At 48.7% G+C, this 17178-nt stretch overlaps 9 protein-coding genes across 9 annotated transcripts; 5 read left to right on the top strand and 4 right to left on the bottom strand.

Annotated features, from left to right (window-relative positions):
• Positions 1-311: 311 nt before the first annotated feature.
• On the top strand, positions 312-934 carry COCCADRAFT_32254 (uncharacterized protein; the record flags this gene model as incomplete). The annotated part of the gene is made up of 2 exons (XM_007708838.1): positions 312-378; positions 432-934. The coding sequence occupies 2 exons, from the start codon at positions 312-314 to the stop codon at positions 932-934; spliced, it is 570 nt and encodes a 189-aa protein (XP_007707028.1).
• Positions 935-1073: 139 nt separating this feature from the next.
• COCCADRAFT_32253 (uncharacterized protein) lies at positions 1074-1786 on the bottom strand (the record flags this gene model as incomplete). The annotated part of the gene is made up of 2 exons (XM_007708837.1): positions 1074-1330; positions 1387-1786. The coding sequence occupies 2 exons, from the start codon at positions 1784-1786 to the stop codon at positions 1074-1076; spliced, it is 657 nt and encodes a 218-aa protein (XP_007707027.1).
• Positions 1787-2522: 736 nt separating this feature from the next.
• On the top strand, positions 2523-3935 carry COCCADRAFT_82331 (glycoside hydrolase family 72 protein; the record flags this gene model as incomplete). Its single annotated transcript, XM_007708879.1, has 6 exons — positions 2523-2591; positions 2647-2773; positions 2824-2897; positions 2961-3152; positions 3365-3424; positions 3477-3935. The coding sequence occupies 6 exons, from the start codon at positions 2523-2525 to the stop codon at positions 3933-3935; spliced, it is 981 nt and encodes a 326-aa protein (XP_007707069.1).
• Positions 3936-5348: 1413 nt separating this feature from the next.
• Positions 5349-6060, top strand: COCCADRAFT_611 (carbohydrate esterase family 5 protein; the record flags this gene model as incomplete). The annotated part of the gene is made up of 2 exons (XM_007708784.1): positions 5349-5692; positions 5760-6060. 2 exons carry the CDS (start codon positions 5349-5351, stop codon positions 6058-6060), a joined length of 645 nt encoding a protein of 214 aa, XP_007706974.1.
• A 354-nt stretch (positions 6061-6414) lies between these two features.
• On the bottom strand, positions 6415-7914 carry COCCADRAFT_21922 (carbohydrate-binding module family 35 protein; the record flags this gene model as incomplete). Its single annotated transcript, XM_007708808.1, has 4 exons — positions 6415-7236; positions 7290-7650; positions 7708-7775; positions 7825-7914. 4 exons carry the CDS (start codon positions 7912-7914, stop codon positions 6415-6417), a joined length of 1341 nt encoding a protein of 446 aa, XP_007706998.1.
• A 2811-nt stretch (positions 7915-10725) lies between these two features.
• Positions 10726-12462, top strand: COCCADRAFT_32249 (uncharacterized protein; the record flags this gene model as incomplete). The annotated part of the gene is made up of 1 exon (XM_007708836.1): positions 10726-12462. One exon carries the CDS (start codon positions 10726-10728, stop codon positions 12460-12462), a length of 1737 nt encoding a protein of 578 aa, XP_007707026.1.
• A 108-nt stretch (positions 12463-12570) lies between these two features.
• On the bottom strand, positions 12571-14890 carry COCCADRAFT_608 (uncharacterized protein; the record flags this gene model as incomplete). The annotated part of the gene is made up of 2 exons (XM_007708783.1): positions 12571-13674; positions 13730-14890. The coding sequence occupies 2 exons, from the start codon at positions 14888-14890 to the stop codon at positions 12571-12573; spliced, it is 2265 nt and encodes a 754-aa protein (XP_007706973.1).
• Positions 14891-15140: 250 nt separating this feature from the next.
• COCCADRAFT_82640 (uncharacterized protein) lies at positions 15141-15616 on the bottom strand (the record flags this gene model as incomplete). The annotated part of the gene is made up of 4 exons (XM_007708878.1): positions 15141-15206; positions 15261-15284; positions 15335-15475; positions 15533-15616. The coding sequence occupies 4 exons, from the start codon at positions 15614-15616 to the stop codon at positions 15141-15143; spliced, it is 315 nt and encodes a 104-aa protein (XP_007707068.1).
• Positions 15617-16195: 579 nt separating this feature from the next.
• COCCADRAFT_82713 (uncharacterized protein) lies at positions 16196-17038 on the top strand (the record flags this gene model as incomplete). The annotated part of the gene is made up of 3 exons (XM_007708877.1): positions 16196-16491; positions 16564-16577; positions 16698-17038. 3 exons carry the CDS (start codon positions 16196-16198, stop codon positions 17036-17038), a joined length of 651 nt encoding a protein of 216 aa, XP_007707067.1.
• Between the last annotated feature and the right edge of the window lie 140 nt (positions 17039-17178).

Genomic DNA, 17178 nt, shown 5'->3' with positions numbered 1-17178 from the left:
CGAATACATGCAAGATGCAACGTAACTTACGAGCCGAGCCTAAGATATCGCAAGTCAACGTGGGACATCAGGACAGGGAAGGCTGCAAGATGAATGTAGAACATGAGCCCTCAATTTCGCAAACATCGCCAAAGCTCGATTGTATGAAGAAGGGTGTGACAAAGTTATCATCGATGAGACCCTGAATCACTTCCCACTACTAAACCTTGGGTGATGATCAAGGCAACTGTCCTAATCAGGCAAAGCGCCCACCAATAGCACCCTTTATAACGACAGCAACACCAGGCCCATTCCACCGCAATTCAGCCAAAATGAAAATCAAGAAATGGCTTCAAACCAAACGCAAAGAAGAAAGACCAGGGTCTCAAAACGTTCGTTGCACCAAGTGTTGACGCGCGCAGATTTGCTAATCGCACTGAAGCCTACTAGAGCGGCCCGCGCCACATTCCTCCATCTACCAGGCGAGCTGCGCAACCAAATCTATGCCTACACCATCTACCCCAACATGGGCTCCATCCTCTTAGTAAACTGTAACAAGCCCGAACATTTTGGCGCAACGATACTTCATCTCCCCATCTTTCGCACGTGTCGCCAGATCCGCGCTGAAACGCTTTCCTACCTGTGCGCAACGTTTCAGCTCAGGTTTTTCGGCATACACAGTGCTGTTGTTTTTTTCTCTTTGGCGGGAAAGGCAGCGGCGGAGATTAGATCTCTTGTTGTGATACGGCCTGTGCTGGTTGAACAACACTATGAGGAGAGTAAGGAGACGGTGGAGCGGTTCTTTAGTGTGCTGGAGACTATGAGTGAGCTGTCTGAGATGCAGTTAGAGAAATTGGCGGACTGGACGATGCCTGGTCAAAGAGATGCGAAATTGGAGTTTGCCAGGAGGCTTGGGAAACTACGGGAGAGACACGTGGCTGTGCGTGTCAGGTAATCATCGTCTGATGAGTAACAGCCATCGTAGTAATGAGTCTCCGTTTTGAATGTGTATTTCATTATAGAGGATTTTTAATCACTCGCCAGTGTGACAGAGGCTCTGGCAAATAACTCATAGTATCCTCCGCATTATCATCTTACGCCTTGGTTGGTGATGGTTCCCTGATCATAATCGTGTTTGTGTCCTCACCCTCCGCTCCGTACTTCGTCAAGTCAAATACCATAGTTTCCTGAGTCCTAAACCCCATCCTCTCATACAGTGGCTTACCCATAGGCGACGCCTCCAAGAAACCCGGAAGACCGAGTTCGTCAGCTTTGCTGAGACCCCATTTCAGCAACATAGACCCTGCGCCTTTGCGGTGATGCTCCGGATCTGTTACCAGGATTTGTAGGACTGATTGGGATTAGCGTACGTAGTTTCTCTTGGACTTGCGATGGATGCCGACTTACAGCAAATAGGTTTGGTATTCACATATTGTTTCCTTGCCCTATTCAAAAAGGCCATGAAATCTACTAGCGCCTGGTTGTTCAGATCGTCTCCTTCAGGAGTCGGGTACATCTTTTGCGCCTCCTCTTCCGTCTTCTCTTTCTCGGAGATGCGCCACTTTGCACCAGCAATCATCTTGCCGCCGTCGACATCCGTATCCACCACTTTGAGATAGAAAACATCTTTCTCATCGCGCCAGGATTTGACATGCCTCTCTGTATATTTCTTGACGTGTTCCTCGGTCATGGGTCCGTGACTGAGCAAAGAGGCTATGCCGCCCCCACTTGCGAAGGCAAGAATCTGGATTCTTGCGAAAGTTTCCAAGTCGTCTGGCGACGTGATGCGATGGACTTCTAGTGGCATATTGGAATATTTGAGCGGACTACGCTGTAGTTTGATGGATAGGAAATCGAAATTTCTTAATACAGATGCTTGGGTGTGAGGCGTTAATAAGGCTGTCGTCACGGGATTTGACCCACGTTCAAAGGGCGCAAGCACATGAGTCATGTGCCAGGCAGCGACGAGCGGGTTAAGAGGCTCCGAGTATCCAACACCTGATGCGGAATTAGCGGCCAAGGGGTATCTTTTTAGTGCGAGGTGCAAGCGAACTTGCAGAACTCTTGTATAACCCTAGTTTATCATTAAAATCTACAGTTTAGAGTTATTTAAGCGATTATAGGGTTAGAGACGCGGAAGAAATATCCGAATTCATTCGAAGGAAGTGAGCAAGTTTAAAGTCATCAACTGTACTATGTATTGAGAGAAAAGTTTACTCTAATGTTCAAGATGCGTGGTACATGAGCGGCTTGGTTTGCCGATCTGGCGTTATATAATGTAGACGAGGCATAGCTCGAGATTGGTTTGGGTTCTGAGGCACGCACGAAAGATATGGCATGCGAATAGAAGTATTCATGACATCATAGGGAAACAACGCCTAGTGCACAGTAAGCAGCTTTTCGCATCCCCTTTACATCCATAAACCACTGGGTCTCATGCCTTATTCTCACCCATCTATCTTTTGGATCATTGGGTAATTCCGCCTTCAATCACTCTGATCAATCAACTTTGGTTTAGCTAACCCGTCGTATATCTGTTGAACATGAGCGCCAGTATCGCCTGTCCTCCTGTACGCATTTGTGGGCGTTTCTTCTGGAAGGGTGATGATCGAGTAAGTTTCGCCTCGTTGACGCTCGATGTCACTAAATCTAATATTAAGGGTAAAGTTTTTCGTAAGAGGCGTTGCATACCAAGTGCGTTCTACACTTGACCCCATCTCGGACGATCGCTTAGCGGAACTCCGAGAAGATATTCTCCTCTTCAAGGAGCTCGGGCTAAACACACTCTTTGTTTGTAGGCGCACCGGCAACTAGAATAGTAACGAAGCTGACTTGTATGTTAAGATTTCATTGACAATACAAAAGACCATGCCCAGGCCATGAAACTACTTGAAGAAGCAGGGATATACGTTCTCACCGTATGCATAATCTTTTTATTTCGCTACATGCATATTGAACTGACTATATATGCTTCCATTAAGGCTGTCTCAACACCATCGAATTCCATTAGCCGTCTGGCTCCAATCAAGTCCTACAACCCCGTCACCATGGCATCATTATTCAAGACAGTAAACATAATGGCTAGCTTTCCGAATACGCTGGGCATTCTGGCTGGCAACGAAGTGAGCAACAATGATGTTACGCTGCCCGCAGCAGCTGTTCTCAAAGCCGTCGTGCGAGATCTGAAGAAGCACATGAAAATCCAAAACAAAGCTCGTGGGCAACGCATGCTCCCTATCGGATACAATGCGGCCACGAGCAGTGAAAGGGACCAGGAAGTGCTGGAGTATCTGACTGCCGGAGAGGATCTGACCTCGATTGATTTCTGGACGGTGAGTGTTATTTTACGAGTTAAAGGGATCTTAGGCACTAATGCATACCGCAGTGTAAAAGCTATGACTTAAAGGAGCTTTCAAATGTGACTAAACCCGTTTATGATGATTTGGTAGGCCTTGATTATCCTGACATTGTTCACACCGTCTAACTCCATGGTGTAGCTTCACAGATTCAGCGGCACCCCCATACCAATATTCCTCTCAGAATACGGCAGCAACTCTCAAAAACCCCGCATTTTTCATGAAACAACTGCCTTGTACTCATCCTCAATGAGCCGCATCTTCTCTGGTGGATGCGTATACGAGTTTTGGCAGAATGCAAATGGCTATGGGTTGGTGAAGATGCTGAAACATCGGGACGACAAGCAAACCACGCACATAGAAAGTATGATCTATGAGAGACGAGAGACGGATAGGGGAGTGGTGCTCATTCTGAGAGATTTCATCAATTACAAGGCCAGATTGGCTGAGATTGGCAATATCGGAATAGAAACCGAAGAAGAGAGTACTGAACCAGGAAGAGAACTAGGGAAGACTGATGTAGAAGCTATCGGACTATGGCAGGCTACTTTTCAAGTGCCAGAAAGCTGTGTTGACTGGGCTTCATCAGGGAATGTATGAAAGGGATGGATGCCTGCTTATTTAGGCTAGACCTCTCCTCACTACTAGCGCATAAAACGGTGCCCTCTACTCCGAAGCCAAAGCGGGCGATTACGCCCTTTTGCCTTTCTATCATTGCCGATATCCCGTAGGCATGTATACCAAAACCTTCGTGGAAACATGCGACCTTTTTCTTTCCTTTGTAAGCTATCTGGAAGATCCAATGAATGTGGATGTGTTTGGCTGTTTGTTATTCTGTCTTCATCAACAGCCGCGTACGATTACATCATTGCATCGCTTCGCACCGCATCGCACCACAGCTCACCCGCCCTCTGAGATGAGACTAGATCTAACCTCCAACTTCAATGTCTCGAAACCTTGGTGTCTCTGAACCATCAATCTTACACAAGATCGCGTGTCCAGCGGTACCCGCAGCCTTGTCGCCTGAACAAGCTCACCAAGCCTCGCAGATCCAAAACACGGTCCCCACTACGCCAACAAGGCCAGCAGATCACTCTCGGAAGCTGATGCTTCCGTGAACCTGAGTGACTGTGTACACATACTCTGTTGTAAAACGCAATCTGATCCGAAAGCTGAAAACGTGGAACGACTAGCTGAAACCGCTACTGTTGAACGACCCCCGCGATAGCTCTCAGTCGCGTGGCGCACTATTTTAGCCACATGCCGAGGTTGCCAATGCTGCCGTAAAGTCTTGAATGATTCCTTAGGAGCCGATAAGTCTTCTTGATATAGGGTTGGCGAAGTTTCCAGAGTTGGTCCAAGTATACTCTATTCCGCCATGCTAGAGGCGGCGTTAATTGGACCCTAAGACCATGAGATTTGGCCAATTGGTCTCACGTGTTCTACACGAGATCGAGTTTGTGGAGCCCGCTGACCTTTTGCCTGTTTTACCTACTCCACCCATGCTACACATCACACAAACAAGGCGCTCCATATTCCAGCATTACATACCGCAAAGCACGCTAGTGATGCCGCTACAACCGCCAACCTGTAGTCCTACCGCTCTCAGCTCCAGACTGAGGATAGTTCCAGGGAGCCTCAATCGACAGGGAAGAGCTCTTAGAATATGTCTCAAGAACAGACTGGCAGCTATCGACTGGGCTATTTGAAGAGCGGCATGACGTTTGATGAGTTCTTGGACGGCAACTGGAAACATGTCTGCTTGTATAATACGAGTCGAAAAGTCTTGGAATATCGCATTTTGCCTCGGCAGCTTCAAATGTAGATGCAACAGGCCATCTTATAAGAAGGGAGGATGGACCGTGGAAGATTAGACCAGAGCCTCATTTTCATCTAAGCTTCTTCTTAGCGAGCAACACTTATTCAATTACCTCAACCATTGAATATTATTCAGTATTTAATATACATATTCCACTCTACGATATCAATCATCCAATACACACGAATATCAACATGAAGTCAGCCCTATTTCTTCTCCCGGCAGCCGCATCGGCCGCTCTTATATCATCCACCCAAAATGACGTCAAGAATGGAGGTGCATGCAAAGCCATGACCATTCTCTTCGCCCGTGGTACTACTGAGATCGGCAACATGGGCACCGTCGCAGGTCCGCCTTTCGTCAGTGCTGTCGGCGCAATGATGGGCGGAGACGTAGCCGTCCAGGGTATCGAGTACCCAGCAGATGTACCTGGCTTTCTTGTTGGCGGTGACGCAGGTGGCAGCAAGTTGATGGCGCAGATGGTTGGACAAGTCAAGGCAAAGTGCCCCGACACCACACTGGTCATGGCAGGATACTCGTAAGTCTTTCTTCTCGTCTTTCATAGTTTCATGAGATTATCGAGATGTATACTAACAGTCCCAAAGCCAGGGAGGTCAACTCGTCCACAACGCAGCTGCCATGCTCAGCGCTGACGACTCTGCCTTTGTCTCCAGCGCCGTCATCTTCGGCGACCCAGACAACGGCCAGGCCGTCGGCAAAGTCGCCGCTGCAAACACAAAGGTTATCTGTGCACCTGGCGATCTTATCTGCGCGGGTCAAGCTATCATTCTGCCACCCCATCTGTCGTATGGCGCAAATGCGAACGAGGCGGCCAAGTTCGTCACTTCCAAAATGGCTGCCAAGGCTGCTGCGCGATCGGTCAAGGCGAGGAGCTTCACTGCATAAGCGATTTCTGCGGCTGAGACATCTTTTTCTTCGCTTTTGCTATGCCTTTACACGTGCATAATACCCAGTTATGAGTGCTTAGACGAGTGCGGGCCTGCTCGTCATGTAAACAAATATATCCATTAGATACACGTCATGTTAAATATCCATCAATCTGTACAAATGTTTTCGAAAACCAAGAAGAAAGAATAGAGACATGACCAGTGAATATGTTCACGAGCAGATGTGACTCCAAATCTCGTTAGAATTATGGCTCAGCTAAATTATATATACATCTCTGACTTCCTCAGCCCGAGCCTGACTCTATTCCGTAGACGCATCTTTTTCGTGGAGTACCGCACCATATGTCGTTACTTAATTGACAGGCACAAACACCCTATCAATATCAGGCCCCCACCCTCCATTGTTTCCTGCAATTTTAATCTGATTGCTGCCCTGGTTCAAATCAACATGCACAACCGAGCTACCTGGATCGCCTCCACCATGCGGAACAAACGCCACCTTTTGCGTCTTCCCATTGACGGTAACATCCGCATACCGCTGCGTGCTATCACCATTGAGATACTTGATCCTAAGCGTAGTGCGTGTCGTAGCCGAAGACTGGGCATTAGCAAACGTGATAACGCCAGATGATGTACCGCCAATGTACCCCGCTGATTGCGAACCCGAGCAAGAAGAGCATGAGATTGTGCGTGCGCCGCCGGCCAGAGTTGCGGATTCGCCCTCGTAGGAGTTTTCGGTGGGCCCCGCAGTCATGGCGCCAGTGCTGGGATTGATAATCCAGTTCACCGCGTTCTTCATGGTGGCAGTTGTGCCGGAGATTTGCAGTGGAAGCCAGATGTATGTGCTTCGCATGAGGTTTTCGCTGTGCCATCGGTCGCCCATGTACATGAAGCTGTTGCCGACGGGAAGGACAAAGGTGGTCTGAGACGCGTACGTGTTGGATCCTGAGTCTGCGAACTTTTTCCATGCGGACCACGGGCCGGAAAGAGAGGTTGCGGTGCTGTAGTAGTTGTCGTTGGGGTTCCAGCCGGTGAGTTGAGAGGCGAACATGAAGTATACTCCGTTGCTCTTGATCACAGCCGGTGATTCGTATTTTTCAGCCCATTTGTAGACGTTTGTTGTGACGTTGAGATAGTCGTCCGAAAGGGCATTGATGCGAAGACCGTTTGCGCGCTACCTTTGTTAGTAATATGTAGATATCTAGAAGCCATAAGGGGGTATCGTACATCCTCTGTCAGTAAATAGCCCTTTCCATCATCATCGACAAAGACGCCCGAGTCTCGGCTCTCGAATCCAAGTGGTCTCTCACTCCGCAGGTAAGTATACTTTCCGCAAACGGTGTCGCCAATCGCTACACCAATTTTCGCGTCTTTGTAATCCGAGCTGTCGATGTGCATCCAAAGCAGATATTTGCCGGTTTTCTTGTTGTGGATTACTTTTGGTCGCTCGATGACACGGTTGGGGCCCGTGTCGCCGGATGCGGTGCGCGAAAGAATAGCGCCCTCATAAGTCCATTCTACAAGGTTGCTCGATGAATAGCAGTTGATGTTCTGGAAAGCACTGCCATTCGTTTTGTCTTCACCAACCCTTGGAAGCCGTTAGTCGCGGATCAGGGTATGCACGATGTTAAACCATTTGGCGTACCAATACCACTTTCCGCCATCTTTGATCATACCCCCGCCATGAGCTTGGATATGTTGGCCGATGTTTGTCTGGGTACAATTTAGTCAAAGTTGACTCTGTGCCGATAAATTAACATACTGCAGTCCACGTGGCTCCTGGTACAATCTGCAGCGATGCGGTCGCGACTGAAGCCAAAAGGCTCAGACCTGCGACAGTGAAAAGGCGCATTATGAAGATGTGTGATGCAATCCGCTATGGCAACTCCGCGCAGATTCCAGAACACACCATATTTATAGTTTTTTCGCTTTGCTGGGAGCTCATTGACGGAACGTAAGACTGCATCTTAGGCGGTCACGAGTAAAGCGCATCGTTGCAATAACCCAGGGGTGGTGTATTGCAGGGTCGATTACACCAAACTAGCTCGAGATTAAACCACAAATCAGCCTCTTGAAATCGAGAACCCAGATTTTAAACTTCTACTCCTGACTGTTCGGGCGTAATCTTTACCCGCAAAATATAGCCGGGGCAGGGATCGACAAAAAGATGGTGGGGAAGCGCTAGTGTAGTATACTTGAAGAGAGCTATTCTCCGGGATCGAGCTCATTTAGAGCATTCGATAACTGTATCCACCCCTGCGCATAACGTACTATCGCTTTTCTGCTTGGTGGTATTAATCCGCGTCACACAGGATTGCCAAGCGTTGAAAACACACGTGAGTATATCCTTGCAAAGATCTCGGGAGCTTGTCACCGAGTGGTAACCCATCCGATATGCAGATCATCGCATGACGTCGATTCCATGAATGCGAATTTAGAGTGTGAAGCCTGAAGAGGCAGGTCCGACAAAAACAGATGTTGCTAAGCTATTTCAAGTACAAAATTGGCTTGAAAAGGTGAGGGGTGAGCCGGGTACATAAGCATGTGATTGGCATACTGATCGTTCAGGTACATGGGTAATTGATCAAGCAAGAGTGGAACTTGCAACGTCCAAAGCTCAATAGCGGGGAAGAAACTCTGTAAGGACTAGTACTGGTATCAGGAGGCATGATTGGTGCAAGTAGTTAGCAGTACGGCGCTTCATACTTGCGCCTTCTCGTCAGGAGAATAAACTACCTGCTAATACCTATAATGTTCATCGTGTAGTTTGTTCGGCACGCGTCGCTCTCCAATTCTGTTGCCCGCAAAGCATCTGAGGCGCGTATACACTCTCAAGAGTAAATGCAACCTTCGAATGTAAATACAGTAATGACATACTCGTGAACTGAAAATAGTATCCAGTAGCCCATGGATGAGCAGGGGCAGCACGATGATCTTACTAAGAATATTCTTATGTCGTTAGTGCACTTTACTCTCTTGATCGTGTGCCTGTGAACTATGTAGTCCTTTTCTCGCAGTAGTCTTCATGCGAGATCGTATTATGGTCTCAATCAAACCACAGGGTAGCGGGAGATATAAGAGAGCTCGTAGTACATTGGGTGATCGAGTTCGGCTGTTGGTTGCGGCACAGTGTCCATGGGTACGAAGGGAAAGCTTCATACATGCTAGCTGCTAGGGTGTGCGCAAGACTGAGGAGCCATCAGAACTTTAAACCCAGGCCTTAGGATTGTGCAGCCTACGCAGGCGGGAAAGTCCGGTACAGTCAGCACTTGTTTGCAGTCCTTGTCATACTGCGTCATGTAATCGAAGAAACAGGCCTTGTGAGCGGAAGAGGTGCTCCCCACCAACCTCCCTCACTACGTGCGCTACGATGAGCGATGTATCGAAGCCCAATGGCACGTGAAACTCATCACACAAGCCAGCTGTATGTATGGGCATGTTTCGAAAAGTTTCAATGTATGCCCACGTATTTTACTTATGGTTTTGAAGCCATCGGGAATTTGAAACACAAAATAAGAGAGGGGCGGCCAATGCGCCATCATATGGCGTGACTTACGACATACACTATTCGGCTTACAAAGGCCCGCATACTTAGAACGATGGCAAATCTTTGTGTCATTGGGTGGGTAGTTTTCCAATCGCTATCAAACAAGATACTATTTCCAAGTGCTACTCTGTGCTGACATAGCCATCGCAATATGGGGCACGAGAGCTTTCGCTGCATGACTGTAAACCTGACCGATCTTTCACTCAAGGCAAATTGTGCATGGAGTGTACTGTTTCGCGACAGAGCAGCAGGTTCATAGTGTCCTACCGTCACAGGGCCCGCCACTGTATACAATGTTACAATTCACCATAGACAGGTCACTATACGCTTCAACTCTGTGAATCACAAATGTCGGGAGTTGAATTATAGAGTTACTCATGGTAGCTCGACAATGTATCAAGAGATCTCTATATCTATGTTTCCATCTTTTTCCGTATTCCTGCATTCATCATCTACCCTTGCCTCAATCACCCTTGTTTATCATAACCAACTCACCCTTCATCATGCGCTACCTTCCTTTCCTCCTGGCGATACTCGCCATTTTGGCTGTATCAAACGGTATGGAATGCCACGAACCACCAAATGTTTACTCAACCACGAGCAGTGAGAAGAATGTGGCACCCGCTACAGTTGAAGCAGACCAGTTTGAGAAGATTTTAGTAAAGGGTGAACTGCCTACATCATCGGCCGTGGCTTTGATTGTTGCTTTGACAGCATCTTTTATACTTTGCAGTAGAGATTAGGAAGAGAAGTGTCTTATCAGCGAGTGGAGAAAGGCATCTCATTGAGGCAGGTGTTAGGTATGGAAGACTCCTTAGTGATGGCTGGTACGACCCAAGATATTCATGCGAGTTATATTCCAATAGCATATAGAATTAAAAAAAAAGAAACGATTTGATTGTTGATAAAAAGGCCAAGATACGGCGCTAAAAAGCCTCAAACAGTGTTGCAGTGAACAATTGTGAATAGAATGTAGGAGAGAGACCCGAATAGGCCTAGCGCTGTCTGCGGAGTTCTCGGAGGTGCCAAGAAAATGTTTGCATTGTTTGCAGCCATGCCCAAAAATCCCCAAGACACTGATTGACATCGTCATCCCAGTCAAGACTGGTCACAGTCATGGCGCCTTCACGAGCATATGTTCCTTCAAGGGCGTTGATTCGAGCCCTCTCGCGGCCGCAGCCTAGAAGGTGTCCACTGGCCCGTCCATTACCAGCCCAGTTTCTTCGTGGAAAACGCTCCAAAGCCACCAAAGATGAAAAAGCACGCCACAATGTCGACGTAGAACCAAGCCCATCGGTACTGGAGCGTATCAAGGGCTCGCGATCCATATTCGATGACGACGAAAGGATGGATAAAGCAATGCACCCATTATCTGACGCCGAACTGGAGCGCGACGATCTCCCCGTCATCAATTGGTACGAACAGGATTTGGACAAGGGAACGCCTCAGCGCCTCATTGAGCGCATAGCAACTGTTGAGGACCGCAAGAAGGACAAAGAGATGTATACTATGATAGAAGAGTCACAAAGGAACCCCGACTACGACGATGCCAAACTGAACCGGCGCCTCATCGACAGCCTCCTCTCGAACCCAAACTTCGCCGAGTTGACGGAAGAGCTGAAGGATATCAAACAGAGCATCAAATCCAAGGAAGAGCTTGAAGCCATGGATGAAGAAGATGCACTCGAGGCTGAAGCAAGCAGCAAAGAGTTTAATGCGGGTCTTCGAATGGCCACACACGAGGCCATACAAGAACTCATCGACGACCCAGACATTGGCGATGCAAAGGCAGACTTACAAGAAGTCATTGATAAGATGCCGGAAATGGAGGACATTGACAGCCCCGAGTTCCAACAAATACTGCAAAAGGCTATGGCTAAGCTAGAAGGCAATGAGGCCATGAAGAAGAAAATTGCTGCACTGGACCAAGATGTAGACGATGCGGAACTAGAGGAAGAGTGGGAGCAATACCAGAGAAACACCAGTGATGCCATCGTCGAAGCCGAAAAGCCAGATGACGACCTTGCCATGCCAACACCAGAAGACATGCAGGATGTAGACAAACTTTTGCATCAGATGCGCGATGTCATGAAGTCACTGGGTGGCGACTCCAACCTCGAGGCCGAACTCGACGCAGCACTCAGGGAGGACCCAACAGGTACACAAGATCAAGAAGGCGTCTTTGAACGCGAAATGGATCCCGAAGAACTGGCTGAAGAACTAAAGAAGCTTGCTCTATCCAAAGCATCGCAGCCCCCACAGATGGAAGAGGAGGAGGAAGAAGTACCTGCCGAGCTACAAGCCAAGGTCGACAAAATCATGGAAGATCCTAAACTTATGGAGAAACTCATGTATATCCAAAAACTCATCTCAGAGCACAAGCCGCAACCAGGCGACTTGACAACTCTTGCGCACGAGACGGCGCCAGATCCATACGAGCTCGATGACAGTCGCACTGCTACACTCAAGGAACGCATGGTCATGGCTCGCGAGGATCCAGAACATAGTGCTGCTCTCGACCGCCTTTGCGTCCACCTCCCACCCCCATTCAATATCTCGCCTGCCCTCAAGTCCTTCAATCAAGCAATCCAGTTCGCGTACATTGGCGCCAACGACGACATCAGACGTATACTTTGGCGCTCGTACCAGAAAGCGCGCTCGTTACCAACTTTCCTACAAAACATTAGTGATGAGGCGTGGGATATCTTGTACTATTCCCAAGCCGTCACCTGGAGCAGTAACCAAAATCGACAGAATCATCTCAAGATTCTCCTCGCGGACTTGAGCAGTGTTGGCAGAGACGGACCACCTACACATCCCAGTACGCTTGCAAATGGAGGTGCAGAGTACTAAACTCTCCTGCGAGAAGTTGTGCTCGAAAAAACATTGTACGATAGAAACGACAACAAGTAGAATATGATACCCCCTTCCAATCAACCACTTTGAAATACCACTGCTATATCACGTACCCCCCCTTTTCAAATCCTCCGCCCTAGGCCTCTCATACCAACTCTCATGCTGATAATCCTTCTTCGGGCCCTGCACTTCATACCTCACCATAAACCGCTCAATCCTCACGCCTCTAAACCGAAACTCACACGTATTCCTGTACGTATCGGGATCGCACCAATGATACCCCTTTGCCATCCACCCACTGTTCTCATCCTCTGGCGCATAAAACTCCCACGTATTGAACAGCGCGCCTACGCTCTCGTTGTCCTCGCCAACGAACCACGCGGTGATTTTATCCCGGGCCTCCGAGTACCGGTATACGTAGCGTCGGGTTGCGGGGAAGGAAAGACCGTTGTCTATGGTGAAGGTGCCGTTTTCAACGTAGAGATATTCTGCGGAGTAGAGTGTGGGATCTGTGGGGTCGCGCGGATGGAAATGCGCTGTGCCGGTAAAGATACCACCCGGGGTGTTGGTACGGGATTCGATTTTGCGATGGATGTTCCAGATGCCTTGCATGGCTGTGAAGACGGCGGCTGCGACGAAGCGCGCGTTTTCAGAGGATGCTTTGATTAGCTCGGCGACTTCTTGGACGACTTCTTTGGCTTGGGTCCCGGTGTTTGCGCCTTGGTAGCGTGAGGGGAATGCAGGGCCGGTTTGTTTGCCGTCGAAGGCGGAGTCGTCGCGCGAGAGACCTGCTTCCCGTGCGAATTCTTCAATTAGGCCGACGTAGTCTGACATCCAGAATTGTGGGACTTGAAGGGGGTCCTTCTTCATGGCTTCGCGCATGTACTTTGCAGAGTCTGGCTTGTAGATTTCACGGTCTGGAGATTCGAGAAGCGTGGTTATTTCCTGCTTGGCCCAGGCTTCTGCGAGAAAACGAGCTTGGGTCTCCATTACTCCCCAGTAAGGTCCTTCGTAGAATCCAACGAAGCCAAGAGTGGGGAATTTGTTTGCGAATATTGAGCCGCGTGAGAGGACGAATGGTATTCTTGCATTTGGTGGTGTGTCTTTGTCGTTTAGCAGCTCCCTCACTTGAGGGTCAAGCCAGTCTAGGTCAGTCTTGTAACCCGTAGCTTCGATTATACCAGTCACGTCAGTGAGTTTGCTGGTGCCCTAGTAAAAAACATCAGTGATTCTGAAAATTCTTTTTGAAAGAGCAACAGCTTACAGCTGCCTCCTGCTCAGGAGAATGATACCACGGCTTGTACTGTTTTAGCTCGATGTCAAAAAGATCGCGGTCCGACTGCTGATTGACCTTATCCACCCAACCCTGCACTGGTACAATGGTCCCATCTCTTACAAACTCCATATACGTATCCGTGATACCTGTGTACCCAGGATGTTGCATGTGCTCCGCATCGTATGTCAGCTTCGGGTACCCGAAATCACTCTGGTCGCCTCCTAAACTTGACCTCAGAAAATCATGACCTTTTTTTGCCTTCTCGGGTGGGACGGTGGCGATGGCTGCTGTTATCTCTCCATCGCCGCGCCGTGAGAGATTGTAGAGAACGAGATCAAGGGGAAGAAATATTGGCGCTTGGTTGAATTTCCCTTCTTTATCTTGCGGATCCTGAGGCAGATATCGCTGCAAGCAATAAAATGGCCTATTGAAGATATGATAAACTGTGCTTGCAGCATGAACAGGCTTTTCTTTACTAGGAGAATGCTGTGCATTTGAAATCTGAAAGGCCGCTTGTGATGCTGCTTCTGAGCCACTGATGCCCCCTCCAATGACAGCAATCTTTCCGGGCCGCCCACTCAGCTCAGATACATTGCGAAAACGAGAAGAGTGCTTAATATTTGGCAAGTCCTTGGATGGCGAGGGATCAAAGGATTTGCAAGGTTTGCCAAAGAAGCCACTTGCGATGATGAGACGGTCGAACGTGATAGTGCTCTGCCTTCCGGATCCATCGTCACTGGTTACCTTCCAAGTCCGGTTGTCTTGTAGACGCGCATCGACGACACGCGTTCCGAGGATGATATTTTCAATGATTCCAAAAGTCCCCGCGTAAGTCTCAAGGTATTTCCCAGCTTGCCAAGCCTTTGGGAACATGAGTGGTGCATTTGGACCAGATTGCAGAGCGTCTGTGTCAACGGATTTCCACGAAAGATCAGGGAGAGCTACTGTGAATCTGCTGAGGTTTGTTCGCATATCTGGGCTGCATTTATCGCCAAGTCCTCCCCGCTCATCTCTCCACATGCCTCCAACCCGCTCGGCTCTCTCATAAACGGTGACAGTGTACCCGGCCTGTTTTAATATCTTTGCAGTGACTAATCCTGCGGGGCCGGCGCCCACGATCAACACCGAGGTTTCTGAAGGAAGTGCCATTGCAGGGGATCTTTTGTGATGAAAAATATGTGCTCAGTGCAGAATGGGAGATTCAAAACACCTCAAAGGTTGGATGTAAGTCAAAATAGTGTTAAAAGTGTAAAAGGGTGGAATAGAGTAAGACGGTGTTGAGGTGCTTGATGCTAGTGTTGGAGGCGCTAAACGAATGCCCCTCGAAGAATTGACCAATGAAAACATAGTTCAACATAGAGCACGAAGACAGCTGCAGGAACGATGTATGAAATAGATTTTATTCAGTGAGTATACCAGAGTTAATAAGAGTGTCTCTCATTGCCTGGAATTGCGTTTTTCCATGCTACGATCGAGTTAGTAGACTGAATAGGCGTTGTGATGCTGTGAAGAAACATACGGAAATCAGGTATCGAATGTGGCCCTACAGAGCGATTAGCTAGGATACATATCAATTCATGATTGTTTGCGTACTAGGTCAGTCACTCGGCGATGCTGTTCAAACTCAGATCTTGCAAACTGTCGCATATCCTTCCTTGCCGCTTCATCGGGGATGTTGGCTGTACTCCGAACAATGTCTCGCCACAATGCCAGCACGCGCTGTCGCTGAATGAACTGCGTGGAAGTCAGCCCGTCTCGATTCGCTCTTACGAACATGCAAGTATCACGTACGTGGTCGAGGCTAACAGGACTTTTCCCTCGAGCGCCTAGCCGAGAAAGAGGCTTGGACGCTACTGTCGCATATCGTCGCAGCATGCCTCGATGCGATCCAACAAACACAATTTGCCTGTACTTGAAGATGCAGGAACACTGACGAAAATGGGGTTTGGTAAGGATGAACGAGGCTCTTCACACTGATGCAGACTGACGTAAAGAGATGAACTAGACCGTGGTGGCGCTAGATCCGCGACGACGCCGACGTGGGACCGCGGCAGACAACGACTCGCACTCGAGATCGGATGGCGACGCGTAGCTAGGCTTGCTGGTCATAGAATACGTGATCGTAGATAGCGTGATAGATATCAAAGAATTCAGTATTCCATAGAAGTTGGCCAATTACCGCCTTCCGGTTTACTTTGTACTACGTAGACTTCAAATCAGAATGATGACCAGCCCCGCGACGCGTTCCCCACAACGCGCCATCACCCCACCAGCGATACACGCACAGGGGCCAATCGCAAACCATTCACCTTTGTTAATACAGCGCAGTTGAATGAAATAATTGTTCGGGCGGTTCAATCAGGAGATTACCATCCAAGCCACCAACCTTCTACTGGATCAGAAAATCCAAGTTCTTCTCCGCCAATTCGCCTTGACAGGCCCTAAACAATCAACATGCCTCACGCCGTCCAACGTACACTTACAGTAAAAATGCTATTCGAAGACAAACTTGTCGGCTTCACATCCTACGAGTCACCAAACCAACCATTCCCACTAAAATTCGATCTCGTAACCTCAGCCACCCAGCTCAAAGAAGAGGACCTGCAAGCCTGCATCGACCTCGTCGAGCAAACATCCGGAGCCGACTACCGCGCCTCAAGAATCGGCTGGAACACGCGCAAGAAGCGAGAAGAAATGATGGACAAGGACATGATATACCTACTCGTCCGCCAAGCAAATACAAACACAGTGTCTGCATCTGACCACAAAGACCAACAACATCAAGCCGAGCAAGCCACGCGCTCACAAAACACACAGCCTAGCGATGAAGAAACAAGTAGTTCCAAAAGACGGAAGCTGGATCCATCACCCCAACAGCATGCAAAACTAGACGACCTCGAACAACTCGCCCAAACCTACACTTCCCCCTCCACCCCCACCCCTCCCCCACAACCAGCATCCCCCAACCCCCCCATCCTCGGCTTCATCTCCTTCATGTTCACCTGGGACGACCCCCCACACCAAGACCGCGCCGTACTCTACATCTACGAAATCCACCTCTCCCGCACTCTACGCAGCCAGGGTCTCGGGTCCCGGCTGATGACGTTTGTCGAAGCCGTCGCGCGGGCCTGTAGTATCGAGAAGACGATGCTAACGGTCTTTGTAGCGAACGAGGGGGCGAAGAGGATGTATGAGAAGTTAGGGTATGGGAGGGATGAGTGTAGTCCTGTTGATAGGGTTATGCGGAGGAAGGTGGTTAGGGCTGAGTATGTTGTTATGAGTAAGAAGGTGTTGTGAGGCTGTCACGCGATTTTTCAAAAAAAGGGAAGATGTGTAGGAAGTTTTAAAGTTGGTATCGTTGTAATTTACCTACTACATAGGATGTTCAAAGAAGAAAAGCAAAACGCATTCAATGTATACCCCCACACGTCTCTATA

This window comes from Bipolaris zeicola (assembly GCF_000523435.1).
Source record: "Bipolaris zeicola 26-R-13 unplaced genomic scaffold scaffold_4, whole genome shotgun sequence".
NCBI lineage: Eukaryota > Fungi > Ascomycota > Dothideomycetes > Pleosporales > Pleosporaceae > Bipolaris > Bipolaris zeicola.
Note: the sequence above shows the minus strand (reverse complement) of the source record. Positions and strands in the feature narration are given on the sequence as shown.